General features: G+C 39.8%; 1 protein-coding gene across 1 annotated transcript; it reads left to right on the top strand.

Annotated features, from left to right (window-relative positions):
• The first annotated feature begins 8,453 nt into the window (after positions 1-8,453).
• Positions 8,454-16,942, top strand: GJA1 (gap junction protein alpha 1). The gene is made up of 2 exons (XM_077289552.1): positions 8,454-8,603; positions 12,680-16,942. The coding sequence occupies exon 2, from the start codon at positions 12,696-12,698 to the stop codon at positions 13,830-13,832; it is 1,137 nt and encodes a 378-aa protein (XP_077145667.1). The 5' UTR covers positions 8,454-8,603; positions 12,680-12,695; the 3' UTR covers positions 13,833-16,942.
• The last annotated feature ends 465 nt before the right edge of the window (positions 16,943-17,407 follow it).

Raw genomic sequence — 17,407 nt, forward strand, 5'->3', positions numbered from 1 at the left:
CAAAACTTGCCTTCAAACCTAGTCTCTTTTCTAGTGTCTCTACTCTTATGTTTCTTTTTTCTTCTTTATTCCAGAGATTTTGCCACTCTTGCCTTTCATCATTCATCTATTATCACTATTTGTACTTCACCTAGAGATGGGCTCTCTAAATATCCCCATACACATTATATAGTTGTTACCAAACATGTATGAGGGCCTAAAGCAACCTTGCCTGATACCCTGAAAGGCAGGCATGTCAACTCATCTAGTTTTATCAGGGGACAGCTGATTCTTAACCTCCCTCACTTGGCTATAAAAATGTAAAGTAAAAATGCTTCTTTATCAAATTTTGTTCTTGATATTTTTAATTTTGGCTCCTTGGATATATTATCGCTGAATTTGTTGGCATGGAGCGCCACCTCAAGAAATCATGAAAAAACGGTAGTGGTGCAGGAAACACCACTGTGAAAAAAAGAGAAATGGATGAATATTTCACTATTCACCAATACATATGCCTTTATGGCGCCCTCAAAAGACCATTCCAATATTAGCTATGGTCCATTTTTCTAGATTCACCATGTGAAAGTCTTTCATATATAAAAATCTCTGCATGTGGCACCTGCATTTGGTGGTCATAAATAAGACCCAATCCTTTTTATTGTAGGACCTCATGGACCTTAAGATAGATTGATATCACTAATAGGGTTTATCTGATTAATCAATGTACTAGTAAAGGAGTCATCCGCTACAACTTCAAACATCTCAACCACCAATGGTACAGATATGATCGACTACCTACCAGACCCCAGACCACAAAAGATCTGCAAAAAAATCTAAGGGACAGTCTCCTGAAAATCCCTGCAGTCCATTGCTGCTGCTGTAAAAGGGTAAGTTTTTAGTAGATAATGAAGACATATACAGCATAACTTTTTCTTTAAAGGGAACCCCCAAAATCGATGATGAGGTAAGCCCATCATCATCAGGGGCTTATCTACAGCATTCTGTAATGCTGTAGATAAGCCTCTGATGTTACCTTAAAGAGGAGAAAAAGAGGTTAGATTATACTCACCCAGGGGCAGTCCCGCTGTGGTCCGGGTCTGATGGGTGTCTCAGGTCCGGTCCGGGGCCTCCCATCTTCATTCCATGACGTCCTCTTCTGGTCTTCACGCCACAGCTCCGGCGCAGGCGTACTTATCTGTCCTGTTGAGGGCAGAGCAAAGTACTGCAGTGCGCAGGTGCTGGGCCACTCTGATCTTTCCCGGCGCCTGCGCACTGCAGTACTTTGCTCTGCCCTTAACAGGGCAGACAAAGTACACCTGCGCCGCAGCCGCGGCGTTGAGACCAGAAGAGGATGTCATGGAATGAAGATGGGAGGCGCCGGACTGCGACGCCCATCAGACCGGACTGCAGCAGGACCGCCCCTGGGTGCGTATAATCTAACCTCTTTTTCTCCTCTTTCAGGTAACATCGGGGGCTTATCTACAGCATTCCAGAATGCATAAGGCCATGTGCACACGTTAAGTATTTTTCGCGTTTTTTTCGTGTTTTTTCGCTATAAAAACGTGATAAAAACGCGAAAAAAACGCTTACATATGCCTCCCATTATTTTAAGTGTATTCCGCATTTTTTGTGCAAATGTAGCCTTTTTTTCCGCGAAAAAATCGCATCGCGGAAAAAAAAGCAACATGTTCATTAAAATGCGGAATTGCAGGGGATTCCGCACACCTAGGGGTCCATTGATCTGCTTACTTCCCGCACGGGGCTGTGCCCACCATGCGGGAAGTAAGCAGATTATTTTCGGTTGGTACCCAGGGTGGAGGAGAGGAGACTCTCCTCCACGCACTGGGCACCATATAAGTGGTCAAAAAATAAGAATTAAAATAAAAAATAGCGATATACTCACCCTCGATGTCTTCCCGCCTCCACTGCACGCTGTCGCTTCGGTTCCTGTAGCTGATGTGCGGTGAAGGACCTTGCCGATGACGTCACTGTCCTGTGATTGGTCGTGAGCGGTCATGTGACCGCTCACGTGACCGTGACGTCACGGAAGGTCCTGTGCGCACAGACCAGCTATAGGAAGACGAACGGACGCCGCTGAGGAGATGTCTGGGTGAGTATAAGCATTTTTTTATTTTTTTTATTTTTTTTAAACATTCTATCTTTTACTATTGATGCTGCATAAGCTGCATCTATAGTAAAAAGTTGGTCACACTTGTCAAACAGTATGTTTGACAAGTGTGACCAACTTGTCAGTCAGTTTTCCAAGCGATGCTACAGATCGCTTGGAAAACTTTAGCATTCTGCAAGCTAATTACGCTTGCAGAATGCTAAAAAAACGCGAAAAAAACAGAAAAAAAACGCAAAAAAAAAAATGCGGATTTCTTGCAGAAAATTTCCGGTTTTCTTCAGGAAATTTCTGCAAGAAATCCGCAACGTGTGCACATACCCTAACAGAATGCTCTAGATAAGCCCCTGATGACGGTGGGCTTACCTCACCATCGATTTTGGGGGTGACAGGTTTTAATAGTATGTGTGTAAAAAATAAAGTATAGTATGCTTATTTAAACATTTATTTGTCATCACACATAGGAACACATAACCTGTTTGTGGACAGTGCGGGTGAAGATGAGTACAGTTGCATGGGAAATCCATCAACACAGTCAAAAAGTGAAATTTGATTGAATCCGTTTCCACTCAGTAGTTTAGTCCTGGTCTTACAGGGAAAATGCTAGCTATCATTAATCAAGTTTCTGTGGGAGACGATCTCTTTTTAATTTCCCACACATAAATCTTACATTTTTGGTGCTTTGCTTTCCAAAATACTGTCATAATAGGAGCAGATTACATTTCTAGACATCTTCTGACTACACCAGAAAGTCAGTATAGAGCCTAGAAGATCCATTTAATTGAGCCAACCTGCCTAGTTTAAGGCTGCCGTCACACTAGCAGTATTTGGTCAGTATTCTCCATCAGTATTTGTAAGCCAAAACCAGGAGTGGAACAAATAGAGGAAAAGTATAACAGAAACACATCACCACTTCTGCATTTATCACCCACTCCTGGTTTTGGCTTACAAATACTGAGGTAAAATACTGACCAAATACTGCTAGGGTGACGGCAGCCTAAGTGTCACAGCTTGTACATGACCACCATGAGCATCTTTCTTGTATTTTTAACAGTTACACACAGAAGTTAGGGAGTTGAGAATAGACTTGAGTCCAACTACTGGGGGGGGGGCCGAGGGGGCCATCGCCCCGGGCCCTGTCACATGAAGGGGCCCACTTCTGTGACGAGGCAGAACACCACATAGGAGCAGAGCAGTATAATGTCTGCTCCCATCTGACGGAGACTCTGCACACTGGCTATTAGCACAGTGGCCAGTTCCAGAGTCTCCCTCCTGCAGTGAATGGTTTCGCCTGTGTGACCTGATCATGAAGCTTTTCCCTGGCTGCAGTTTTCTTCACTCTGTGCATGCTGGGATTGGCTCAGGCGCGCTGGGTCCTAGTGCCCACATCTTGCATTTCACTTAGACACTTCCTGGTCCTGCCTGCCAACTTTATCGGTAAGTGGGGATGGAACTTATTAGGTTTATTAAATTCAGGTATGTCACTGTGATGTGAATGTGAGACCATTGGGGTATTGTGGAGAAGGGGAGACAGGGCACTGGGGGGTGAATGTGAGACCATGGGGGTGTTGTGGGGGCTGAAGGTGGGTGAGGTGGGACAGGGCACTGGGGGGTGAATGTGAGACCATGGGGGTGTTGTGGGGGCTGAAGTGGGGGAGGAGGGACAGGGCACTGGAGACTGAATATTATGTTTTGTTATGATATTATATGTGCTTCATCACATGTAATATCTGCTGTCTGGGGAGGCTGGAGATGGGGGGGGGGGGGGTAGGGGGCTTTTGATACGTACCACCTGGGTATTTTATGGGTATTAGTATACAAAGCCCCCATATAGTAACCAAGAGCTGCATCACATTTACAGCACCACTCCAGCATTTTTTTTAAATTTCACTGCTGGAGCGGTGCTGAAAATCCCCGTCCCCTGCCTCCTGTCTGATACGCATCTTCTGCCATTTTCATCTGTTTTTGTCTCGGCTCGGCTCCGTCTCCTGCAGTTTTTTCTTACCTGTCCGAGGCTCCAGTGTTTCATGGAGCAGCGCAGAGGTCACTAATCAATGTAAGTCTGTGGGAGCCTCGTTCTGGCCTCTTTCTCACTCTCGGGCTATGTGCACACGTTGCGGATTTGGCTGCGGATCTGCAGTGGATTGGCCGCTGCGGATTCACAGCAGTTTTCCATGCGGTGTACAGTACCATGTAAACCTATATAAAAACAAATATGCAGTGCACATGCTGTGGAAAATACCGCGCGGAAACGCTGCGTTGTATTTTGCGCAGCATGTCAATTCTTTGTGCGGATTCCGCAGGGTTTTACACCTGCTCCTGTATAGGAATCCGCAGGTGTAAAAACGCAGGCAAAATCCTCACAAAAAACACAGGAAATCCACGGTAAATCGGCATGTAAAACACAGCACGTTTTACCTGTGGATTTTGCAAAAACGGTGTGGAAAAATCCGCACATGAATCTGCAACGTGTGCACATAGCCTCATAGTCTTACATTGAGCGCTTGTGACATAGCTTCTAACTTCGGGCCAGTCAGAAACTGCTCTCATAAGCAGGGGACTGGCGCTTAAAACACCACTCCAGCGGTGGAAAAAAATCCTGCTAGAGTGGTGCTTTAATAATTTAATAATAAGCAATTTATTACTATAAAGTTGATAAAGGCTTGGAATAAATGTCTGCAGTCACTTTATGCTGTGGGCCCATCATACTGTGTATAAGGGAGCTGCGGGCTCATCATACTGTGTATAAGGGAGCTGCGGGCCCATCATACTGTGTATAAGGGAGCTGCGGACCCATCATACTGTGTATAAGGGAGCTGCGGGCCCATCATACTGTGTATGAGGGAGCTGCGGGCCCATCATACTGTGTATAAGGGAGCTGCGGGCCCATCATACTGTGTATAAGGGAGATGCGGGCTCATCATACTGTGTATACGGGAGCTGCGGACCCATCATACTGTGTATGAGGGAGCTGCGGGCCCATCATACTGTGTATAAGGGAGCTGCGGGCCCATCATACTGTGTATAAGGGAGCTGCAGGCCCATCATACTGTGTATAAGGGAGCTGCAGGCCCATCATACTGTGTATAAGGGAGCTGCGGGCCCATCATACTGTGTATGAGGGAGCTGCGGGCCCATCATACTGTGTATAAGGGAGCTGCGGGCCCATCATACTGTGTATAAGGGAGATGCGGGCTCATCATACTGTGTATACGGGAGCTGCGGACCCATCATACTGTGTATAAGGGAGCTGCGGGCTCATCATACTGTGTATAAGGGAGCTGCGGGCCCATCATACTGTGTATAAGGGAGCTGTGGGCTCATCATACTGTGTATAAGGGAGCTGTGGGCTCATCATACAATGTATAAGGGAGATGTGGGCCCATCATACTGTGTATAAGGGAGCTGCGGGCTCATCATAATGTCTATAAGGGAGCTGCGGGCCCATCATACTGTGTATAAGGGAGCTGTGGGCTCATCATACTGTGTATAAGGGAGCTGCTGGCTCATCATACTGTGTATAAGGGAGCTGCGGGCCCATCATACTGTGTATAAGGGAGCTGTGGGATCATCATACTGTTTATAAGGGAGCTGCGGGCCCATCATACTGTGTATAAGGGAGCTGCGGGATCATCATACTGTTTATAAGGGAGCTGCGGGCTCATCATCCTGTGTATAAGGGAGCTGCGGGCTCATCATAATGTCTATAAGGGAGCTGCGGGCCCATCATACTGTGTATAAGGGAGCTGTGGGCTCATCATACTGTGTATAAGGGAGCTGCGGGCTCATCATACTGTGTATAAGGGAGCTGTGGGCTCATCATCCTGTGTATAAGGGAGCTGCGGGCTCATCATAATGTCTATAAGGGAGCTGCGGGCCCATCATACTGTGTATAAGGGAGCTGTGGGCTCATCATACTGTGTATAAGGGAGCTGCTGGCTCATCATACTGTGTATAAGGGAGCTGCGGGCTCATCATACTGTGTATAAGGGAGCTGTGGGCTCATCATCCTGTGTATAAGGGAGCTGCGGGCTCATCATACTGTGTATAAGGGAGCTGTGGGCTCATCATCCTGTGTATAAGGGAGCTGCGGGCTCATCATAATGTCTATAAGGGAGCTGCTGGCTCATCATACTGTGTATAAGGGAGCTGCGGGCTCATCATACTGTGTATAAGGGAGCTGCGGGTCCATCATACTGTGTACAGGGGAACTGTGAGGGACATTATACTGTTTGACAGAAGCTGCAGGCCCATCATACTGTTTATAAGGGAGCTGTGTACCCACCATTCTGTGTATAGGGAACTGTGAAGGCATAATGTGTATATGGGAGCTGTTGGCCCATTACACTGTATACAGGGGAGCTCTGGGGGGCATTATACTTTCTATAGCGGAGCTCTGTCAGCATTATACTTTGTAAAGGGGAGCAGTGGAAACTTGCGGTGTATCGGGGAGTTATAGAATCATCATACTGTGTATAGGGGAGCTGTGGGGGCATTATACTGTGTATAGGGAATCTTTGAGCTCATCATACGGTGTATAGGGGAGCTGTGGGGCCTTATACTGTTTATATGGAAGCTTTTAGCTCACCATACTGTGTATAATGGAGCAGTACATGAGGGAACTTAGGGGACATTATTAAATGTTAAGTAGGCACTACTAATGTTAAGTGGGCATTACTGTATTGTTATAGGGGCACTCAGAGTATTGCGACCATCAAAGTTGCATATCGTCACAATATGGCGGTAAAATCAATGTTCATTTTTGTATATAGATTTATTTTCAATAACAGTGCGGTCATATTCTGAGGTTCCCCTATATTCACAATTAGAGTGCGCAACCATAGCTGTAATCAGGGTTAACTGGTTAGGGGCCCACTCAGATGTTTCGCCCCCCCAAGTTGAAACCTTAACTACGCCTCTGGTCCAATAACTTCAATATGTCTAATTATTATAAGCAACAAAGAAGACAACAGCTACTCCTGAATGGCAGACCTAACATGACACAAAATCCTTTTATAGCGTCTACAGAGGATCGTACAATCCATAAATCAGCGTTCTACATTGTATATTATTCCAGGCAACAAGTGGGCTGACAAATCTACTATCTCTAAACTCGAAAGTGTCCTAAGTAAGAGGGCAAATCCATGCCAGGCCATGGTTGCTGCAGATTTGACTATCTGGGACATGCACAACAAGAGATGTAATTTATTCAGAGGGATCGGTTCTCTTAATAAATTAGAAACATCTTAATAAGACAGGCGTAAAAACATTGGTCCCCATGAATGTATATTTGCAGTTGGATCAATGGTAGAAATCTAATGCCGATTTTTCCATTGCAGGATGATGTATGAACTGCAGTGGGTCCACATGTGGATTAGTTCTTTACAGTGGGACATATCAGAATGTTGCTAACTGCAACCGGTTTCTGTGTAGAGTTGATTTGTAAATTGAAATTATTAAAGCAGTTTTCTCACTCACAGCAAACAAATAAGCAGTTATATGACCAGCAACGTGGATGTCCCATTAAAAACAATATGGCCCTTATGGTTAGGCGTGCAGTATTTTAAGATCGCCGTCTTCCATGGTTTCCAGCACCGCTCTGGTCCTCTTCTGTGTCATGTGACTTCTATTCCGATTTGTCGGATCACACAGAGGTTTATGAGTGAGCCGGAAGTCATGTACATGTAATCTTATGTATCATCGTGAGGTTTCATAGCCTTATGTTGTAAAAGAGACTTTCGGCTCACGCATAGAGCAGTTTGTGATTTGGCAAATCGGAGTAGAAGTCACATGACGCAGAAGAGAGCTGGAGTGGTGCTGGAAACTGGAGAAGACGGCAATCGGTGAGTATATTAATACACCTATGCTGCACTACAGATAAACAGACATAGGATCAGGCACAAAAGCGTTCTGCAGAAGTGTTTCATAATGTGATACTTCAGACTGGTGTATAATGTAATAATTACAGCATATATTGTAATTAGTGAGCCAAGTCTGAGTGATAAAATGAGTATTGATTAGAAAGAAGGAAATGATTTCTAATAAATGCACATCACTGAGGTTGTCAGATGAGCTGAGCTGAGTTTGTCATTATATATATGACTTGGAAACTAAGTTTCCAAGAGGCATAAGCAATTCAAAGACAACAAAACAGTAGTCAGGCATCGCACATGATCACAATAGGGGTTGTATCCTAAACATCAGTTTTCCAATAAAACGTCTTAAAATTCCTCTTCACTTTCTTCACGTCTCCCTCACTCCTCCCTTCTCTTCCCAGACTATCCACCCTTAGGATAGGCGGAGTTGAGGATTGCAAACTTTTTAAAAGCCTTGAAAGAGTGTCTCAGCTGGAAAAAAAGTTCAGCAACTTCTGTGGGAGAAGAAAGTCTGCTGTGAGTAACAGGCTTTTAAACTTTAAAAAGACACGCAATCATTTATTCACTTCCAAGAGCTCCCTGGAGTTTATTTTCCTCTGGTTGGATCTGAAAAGATCTGAAAGGTATAGTAATAGGTTTAGTCTTATTTTTTCTACTTCTCTTTACTGTATTGCCTTATATTTATAGAGTTTTTTCCCTATTTAAACTCTGTGTTTTTCTTAATAACAAGTATGTTGTTCTGAAAAATATAACCATAGAAATCCACACAGGAAACTTTACAGTAATGTACTGATTGCATGAATATTTCTATTCTAAATAATCTATTGGCTGTAGAATGCTGGGTGACGTGTGCCAATATCAATGGGTACAATGGAAGCAAAAGATGTCTCCATATATGACATGGTTGTGCCTTAAAACCCTTTCACAACTCAACGCTTTATTACATTTGTAAAATCAATTTATCTAACACATATTTATCTATCGCATATCTATCATCAATCTATCTATCATCTATCATCAATCTATTTATCTATCATCTATCTATAATCAATCTATTTATCTATCACATATCTATCATCTATCTATCTATCTATCTATCTATCTATCCCATATCTATCTATCATCAATCTATCTATCTATTATCTATCATCTATCATCAATCTATTTATCTATCATCTATCTATAATCAATCTATTTATCTATCACATATCTATCATCTATCTATCTATCTATCTCATATCTATCTATCATCAATCTATCTATCTATTACCTATCATCAATCTATTTATCTATCATCTATCTATAATCAATCTATTTATCTATCTATCACATATCTATCTATCATCTATCTTCGGTCTATCTATCATCTATCTATCTATCTATCACATATCTATCTATCTATCTGTCATCAATCTATTTATTTATCTATCTATCATCAATCTATCTATCTATGTATCTATCCCACATCTATCTATCTATCTATCTATCTATCTATTGAATATCTATCTATCTATCTACCTATCTATCATCAATTTATCTATCTATCTATCTATCTATCTATCTATCTAATATCTATCAATTTAATATCTATCTATTTAATATCTACCTATCTATCTATGTAATATCTATCTATCTATCTATCTATCTATCTATCTATCTATCTATCTATCTATCTATCTATCTATATCTTTGTCTTTCTATCTCATCTATGCAACTAACGCTAGCAGTGTTGAACACTAAGTAACAGCCATTCATATAGTGGTATTTAGGACATTCTCTTTGCCAGCTGGATTGTTTGTGCTCCTAGCTCTTTGTAGTCAGTGATCAACTATAATACTGTGCCAACTACTGCCAGTGCTGAAAATAACACAGCTAATAAGAATTATTATATATATATATATATATATATATATATATATATATATATACAACCCTAATTTGGTACAAACCGACCATGATTGTACACTGTTTTGATGGTGAGCTGTCATGCTCTTTAGATGGCTGTAGATACCGTATGGATTGCATCATGCCGCACCGTTTATAATGAAGCCTTAACATGTTATGTTTTTACTTAAATCTGGATATGAGACATTTATCTCTTACGCACTAAATGAATGTGCAATATTTGCTTTTTGGCTCACTTACGAGCATTTCCAAAAGTGGAAAAGTAAATCTTTCTATAATATTTGCCATACATAAGATGAAATGTAAGAAAAGACTACAGATAGCTAGATTTGGCTGAAGGCAGCGTTACCTGCAGCTCTGTCCAGAACCCCAGATAACACATTGTGATATCACTATGACATCTGCCAAATGACAAGCTCAGCACGGCTGCAGTGAGCAGCTCTCTGCTACATATAATCACTCACACATTTTTCAGGTTATTATTTGAAGCGGAATAGCTCAGTATGGCAGTGAGGCTTCTACTAAACCCACCCTGTATGTCCGGCCCAGGATCAGGCTCAGCCAGCTTCAAAATCAGGGCATAAAACAGAAGTTCATTTCTTAATGTCCTGAAGCAGCTTTTCAAGAAGAAAAACACAATGATCCAGGTTTACAGCAGCCTGCAGAGAGAATTTGCAGCACTTGGAATTTTCAGACTTGTGTGTTCAGGCGCTAATTGTCAGTAATCCTGCTGAGTAAGATTGGACAAGTTACTAAGCCTATTGTACAGTGGCACTCATGCCCGCATTTCTCCTCTGCCCTATGTTGGTGGACGGGGAGAAGAGAAGCAGCCGCACTTCCCCCGGGTTTCCATTTACAAATGACAGCACTTCTGCATACTGTGCCATTGCAACATCTGTTTACAATACTCTGCTGTCCAACTATTGAGAACCTTCGACTTATTAGTCACTTCTACATGGCTCTTTATGCAGCTGTGAATTAAAATATCTGTAATTCAAGGGAAAGTAGAATAAAAGAATAAAAATGTGTAATCTATACACGGTTATGTCTACTGATCACAGTTATGTAACATTACTCTGATTATGGCACAGTCCACAACTAGGTTATCTATCTATCTATCTATCTATCTATCTATCTATCCGCTATCTATGCCTCTATCTATCTGTCTATCTATCTGTTCATGTCTATCTATCTATCTATCTATCTATCTATCTATCTATCTATCTATCCTCTATCTATCTATCTATCTATCTATCTATCCCCTATCTATCTATCTATCTATCTATCTATCTACCTCCTATCGATCTATCTATCTATCTATCTATCTATCTATCTATCTATCTATCCTCTATCTATCTATCTATCTATCTATCTATCCCCTATCTATCTATCTATCTATCTACCTCCTGTCGATGTATCTATCTATCTATCTATCTATCTATCTATCTATCTATCCCCTATCTATCTATCTATCTATCTATCTATCTATCTATCTATCCCCTATCTATGTCTCTATCTATCTATCATCTATCTATCTATCTATCTATCTATCTATCTATCTATCTATCTATCTATCTATCCCCTATCTATGCCTCTATCTATCTGTCTATCTATCTGTTCATGTCTATCTATCTATCTATCTATCTATCTATCTATCTACATCTATCATCTATCTATCCTACGATCCATATTTATCTATAGATCTATCTATCTACCCCCTATTGATGTATCTATCTATCTATCTATCTATCTATAGATCTATCTATCTATCTATCTATCTATCTATCTATCTATCTATCTATCTATCTATCCCTCTATCTATCTGTCTATCTGTTCATATCTATCTATCTATCTATCTATCTATCTATCTATCTATCTATCTATCTATCTGTTCATATATATCTATCTACCCCCTATCGATGTATCTATCTATCTATCTATCTATCTATCTATCCGATATCTATCTATCCGATATCTATCTATCTATCTATCTATCTATCTATCTATCTATCTATCTATCTATCTATCTATCCCATATCTATATATCTATCTATCTGTCTGTCCATCAGTCCTTCTGGCTGTCTCTTACATATATGGTAATGTTGGAAAAGTGCAACAAAATAATTGGTGAAGTCTGATTTATCACATCGCTTGAAGTTATAACTCTTTAAAATGTATTTTATTTGTTTAATGTGTGTAAAGCATAATAAAATATTATGCAACCTCCTGATGTACTTTGTACCCTTTTTTTCTGATTTCATGACTTATGAAAATCTGAAGACATTAAACTGACAGTTATATTCAGTTCAGAAAATTCTCCATAAGCTAAGTACCCTGGATTTCAGGAGTTTACAGGAATTTACTGTAGTTAACGGAAAATTGCTTACACTTAATGTAGCTGTAACAAACTATACACCGTGGGAAGCATTGGGTCTGTTCAATTACTAGATGCACCCAAGAATGTTCTATTCACTGACAGCAATCACTGCTTCAACTAAAATACTAGAACTGAAAAAAATTGTAAATTTCATTTATTTATTTTTTCTTTCATATTTTCTTTTTGAATGTTTTTGAAGTTTTATACTACTGTATATTGCTTATCCAAATAGCCAATATACTCACTATGTACTAGAAAATCTTAATTAAAAAGTCCACTCAACCTCTATTATAACCGTTATTTTGTATTTATAATTTGAAATTTGGATATCTTCTAAAATCCCAACTGTTTCCCAACTGAAGACAGAAATCTTCTACTTTAACAAAGCCTAATTGCAATTTATTTTGTATTTTGTAGGTCACAGCTTTGAAGAATGGGTGACTGGAGTGCCTTAGGAAGACTCCTTGACAAAGTACAGGCCTATTCCACTGCTGGAGGAAAAGTGTGGTTATCCGTTTTGTTCATTTTCCGCATTCTTTTACTGGGGACAGCAGTAGAGTCAGCATGGGGAGATGAACAGTCAGTATTCACTTGCAACACTCAACAACCCGGTTGTGAAAATGTGTGCTATGACAAGTCATTTCCAATTTCCCACGTTCGATTTTGGGTTCTTCAAATTATATTTGTTTCGACGCCCACTCTACTATACTTGGCTCATGTGTTTTACTTAATGCGTAAAGAAGAGAAACTGAACAGGAAAGAAGAAGAACTTAAGATGGTTCAAAATGATGGAGGCAATGTGGACTTGTACCTCAAGCAAATTGAAATAAAGAAATTCAAATACGGTATTGAAGAGCACGGGAAGGTTAAAATGCGTGGTGGCTTGCTTCGCACCTATATTATCAGCATCCTATTTAAATCATTTTTTGAAGTTGGCTTCATATGTATCCAATGGTACCTGTATGGGTTTAGCCTTAATGCTATCTACACTTGTGAAAGATATCCCTGCCCTCATAAAGTTGACTGCTTTCTTTCTCGTCCCACTGAGAAAACCATTTTTATTTGGTTTATGCTGGTAGTTTCTTTAGTATCTCTAGGACTGAACATTATTGAGTTGTTCTATGTAATTTTTAAACATGTCAAAGATGGCATTAAAGGTAGAAAAGATCCGTATTCCACCACAAGTGATGCAAATCCAACAAAAGATTGTGGATCTCCTAAGTATGCTTACTTTAATGGCTGTTCTTCTCCAACTGCACCGATGTCACCACCAGGCTACAAGCTTGTTACTGCAGATAGAAACCCTTCCTCCTGCCGTAATTACAACAAGCAAGCGAGCGAACAAAACTGGGCTAATTACAGTGCAGAACAAAATAGAATGGGCCAAGCTGGAAGTACAATTTCAAACACTCATGCACAACCATTTGATTTTCCGGATGAGCACCAGAATGGCAAGAAAATGGCACCAGGCCATGAAATGCAGCCTCTCAGTATACTAGACCATAGGCCTTCAAGCAGAGCAAGCAGTCATGCAAGCAGCAGACAAAGACCTGATGACCTTGAGATCTAATTCACTTTTTATATGCCATAGAAGGCAGATATGTTCCTTGGAGGAGGTACTTCACAGTCTCGGACATTAATCAGACTGGTGGACTCTGGCAAGTTACTTTTTAATGATGTGGGAGGTACACATTGACATTTAAGTAACTGAATGTATCCTTTATTTCATCAAAATAGAGTAACAAATAATAAGACATCAAACAATCCATGTGTTCAAAGGTATTGTAAAACTGGTGGTGGATCCCATAATACTTAGATCAAGAGGAATTTCTCCTGAAGGATCACAGTTTGACCATCTGGAACAGTTTAGAGATTAACCTGAAGACAATGCCTAAGAAGACAATTAGTAGCAAGGGTCCAAAAACGGGTGTTTTTGTAGAGTGGAGAAAGTTTTAGTTTTCATGGTTAATCAATTCCTTTTTATTTCTACATTTGCATCTGATGAAAAAGGTAGGGTAGGTTGAACCAAAGCATTAGATAAACAAGACCCACGGTAGTGTGGAGACTAGTTTAGTATGGCAGAGAACATTACTTTTGGATCATATTCTTCATGACCACTATGTTGATCTGTTGAGAACATTATACTATACTTCAAGGTTCACATGGTATTTCTCAATTTAATTCTGCAGTCGTCACTTTAGTTTTAGCCATCACTGTGAGCAAGTTTTCAACCGTAAATTGAATACCCATGTATTTGTAGCTATTTTACTGAATCTTGGTTTTCTAAATTTCATTCTGCTTACTGTTTCAACATGAATATAATGTAAATTCTTCAACAGAAATATTGTTTATTAATAAATGATAATCTGTGCCCATGAAAAAAACTATAGAAACTTATGAAATTCATACAACTATATTGAGCATACAGTAGATTGTTTTTCTGGATGTGCTTCCTGTAATGTGTTTCCCAGATAAGTCTTAATAAGACTTCTGGTACAAATTCACTATCTCCTTCTATCTTTTATAATGTTTTACACTTTTTTTAAAAAAATGTTAAAATTAAATGGAAATAAGTAACTTTTGTCAGGGACCATAAACGAATGCATACATGAGCTGGAGAAATGCGCAGCACTTGGGATGTTTCAAAAGTAAAAGATGGATAGGTAGTTAGGTACGTCAAATTGTTATAGATAAAAGGCTTTAGCTCCAATATTAAGAGATTATTACATGGATACTAATTATTTAATATATGTTTGCAGATCACCGGTGTTTCTTGGGTCCCAATAAACGTAGTAACTTTGCCCAACTAACCAGCCCTCCCAGACAGTATTCACTTTCACTAAAAAGAATAGGTGACCTTTGACATATAAGGTGTCTAACAGATGTTGGGAATCATTGGAGACTGGCCTTTTCACAAAGTAGTGATTACAGGAGTTCTGTTAGTTCTACTTCTATTTCTTTTTGCTCTCTAATCCATATGGTTGGTTTTCTTTACATTATTTTACCGATGTGATATTGTTATGTGTTTTTCTGTCTTAGATTTATTTCATAAATGATTTCATTTTTCAAATTGTAATAAAAAAAAAGCTTGAATGATAGTGAATAATGTAGTACTGTAAAATACTTTGCTTAGAGCTGGAATATGGCCTAATATAGCTGCATGGGCTGTTTTAAGAGGAGAAATGTACCACTTTCTAGAATCCCAAAGAATATCTCACTATGGCAAGAACAGAAACTATTCCAGAAGTTTGCTCCTTCATTTTCTCATCACTTAAAAGGGGCATATTTTACACTGCCTTGGACAAATGCCCTCTTAAGGCATGTTTAATCGTGAGTCTTGGTCCTTCTGGTTATGGACTTCCCTAGTATATAAAGCCTGGGAGCTTTATTCATTATCTCAGGTATTTAATCCCATCTATTTCAATATTAGGATTCCATGCCATAGACATTTTGATTTGTGATCCATTAGTGGATTGACGGATTTCCTTCCCTAGGAGATATACTGAAAAGCCAAGTTATTTAAGAGGAATTGTCAACAAGGGGGCAACCCCTATTATAATCACATCCTTCGACTCTGCTTGGGATCTACAGTTTCAATTATAGGCTTCTGAATTAATAATACTGCACATGTATACATGCATTTCAATGAGGAAGCACAAAGTGAAATATACTAAGAATAGGCATCTAGGAGGAAATACATTTCTGCCTGAAGAGCCCACTTTTGTGAATTTTTTTTTGTAATTAAGTACTGTACTCTCAGTTTTATTACTCTGAAGAGACTCGTTTTGTATTTTTAATTGTGATCTGGTTGCTCCAACCAATGGTATTTTTTGCACTTGGAATATGTTTAGAATGCAAGGGTCTGGAAATATACTTGTTCATTAATACACTTTTGGCTAATTTATTTTAAAGGGGTTGTCCACTACTAGGACAACCCCTTCTTGATCTGAAAGTTTTGCCCCCGTGAAAAAAACACTCATCTTCTGTGCCGGTGTCGTCAAAGCAGTGTCAGCACTCGCATTCTCGGGGCTCACGTGAGGTTCTTATGACACTTGAGCACTGCCCTACTCAGTGCTGGCATAACTGTGCCCACATTCAGATGTATTAGCAATCAAGAGGAAGTTACTGGCAAACCTCAGGTCTCACTTCCTCTTGATTAGGTATACACCTGAAGGCAGGGACATTGATGTCAGAGCTGATTAGGCGAATGGCTCATGTGTCATAACAACCTCATATGAGCCCCAAGAATGCGATTGTCAACACCACTGTAATGGAGCTGGCACGGTAGGCAAGTATAAATGTTTTTACTTTCACGGGGGCAAATACTCAGTGCGAGAAGGAGTTGTCCTAGTAGTGGCAAACACCTTTATGCAGCACAACTGTTAAATATGCATAGTGTACAATTGTAGGGCACCAGGGGGTTAAACATCTCTACTTAATATTCACAGTACCATGATCTTCATCTAGAAATAAAGATCCAGATAGCATGTGTGCAGTATGTATGACTATTAATATTTGACAAAGAGAAAGTTATCTACCGTACGCAAGAGTAATTGTCATTGATATTTTCCATAAACTACTGTTGATTTTAGCTTTGTTGCATGTATGCATTCATGGTTCATTAGCACATGGTTTTCAAAGTGCCTAATTTAGACAATAAAGTTCTACTTTAGTAATAAATGTTGTGGCGTTGTTTTCCTTTTGCCTCTAAGAAAAGTGATTTTATGAATTATGAATTATTAGCTCATTTGTAATTTTGCAGTAGAAATACAGTGGGTACGGAAAGTATTCAGACCCCTTTAAATTTGTCACTCTTTGAATCATTGCAGCCGTTTGGAAAATTCAAAAAAGTTCATTTTTTCACATTAATGTACACTCTGCACCCCATCTTAACTGAAAAAAAAACAGAAATGTAGAAATTTTTGCAATTTTTTGCAAATTTAACAAAAAAGAAAAACTGAAATATCACATGGTCATAAGTAGTCAGACCCTCTACTCAGACACTCATATTTAAGTCACATGCTGTCCATTTCCTTGTGATCTTCCTTGAGATGGTTCTTCTCATTCATTGGAGTCCAGCTGTTTTTAATTAACCTGATAGGACTTGATTTGGAAAGGCACACACTTGTCCATATAGGACCTCAC

This window comes from Ranitomeya variabilis, chromosome 2 (assembly GCF_051348905.1).
Source record: "Ranitomeya variabilis isolate aRanVar5 chromosome 2, aRanVar5.hap1, whole genome shotgun sequence".
NCBI classification, from domain to species: Eukaryota; Metazoa; Chordata; class Amphibia; order Anura; family Dendrobatidae; genus Ranitomeya; species Ranitomeya variabilis.

Excerpts from the sequence above, each read along its gene's own strand:
- GJA1 (XM_077289552.1), top strand. The coding sequence starts at position 12,696 with ATGGGTGACTGGAGTGCCTTAGGAAGACTCCTTGACAAAGTACAGGCC.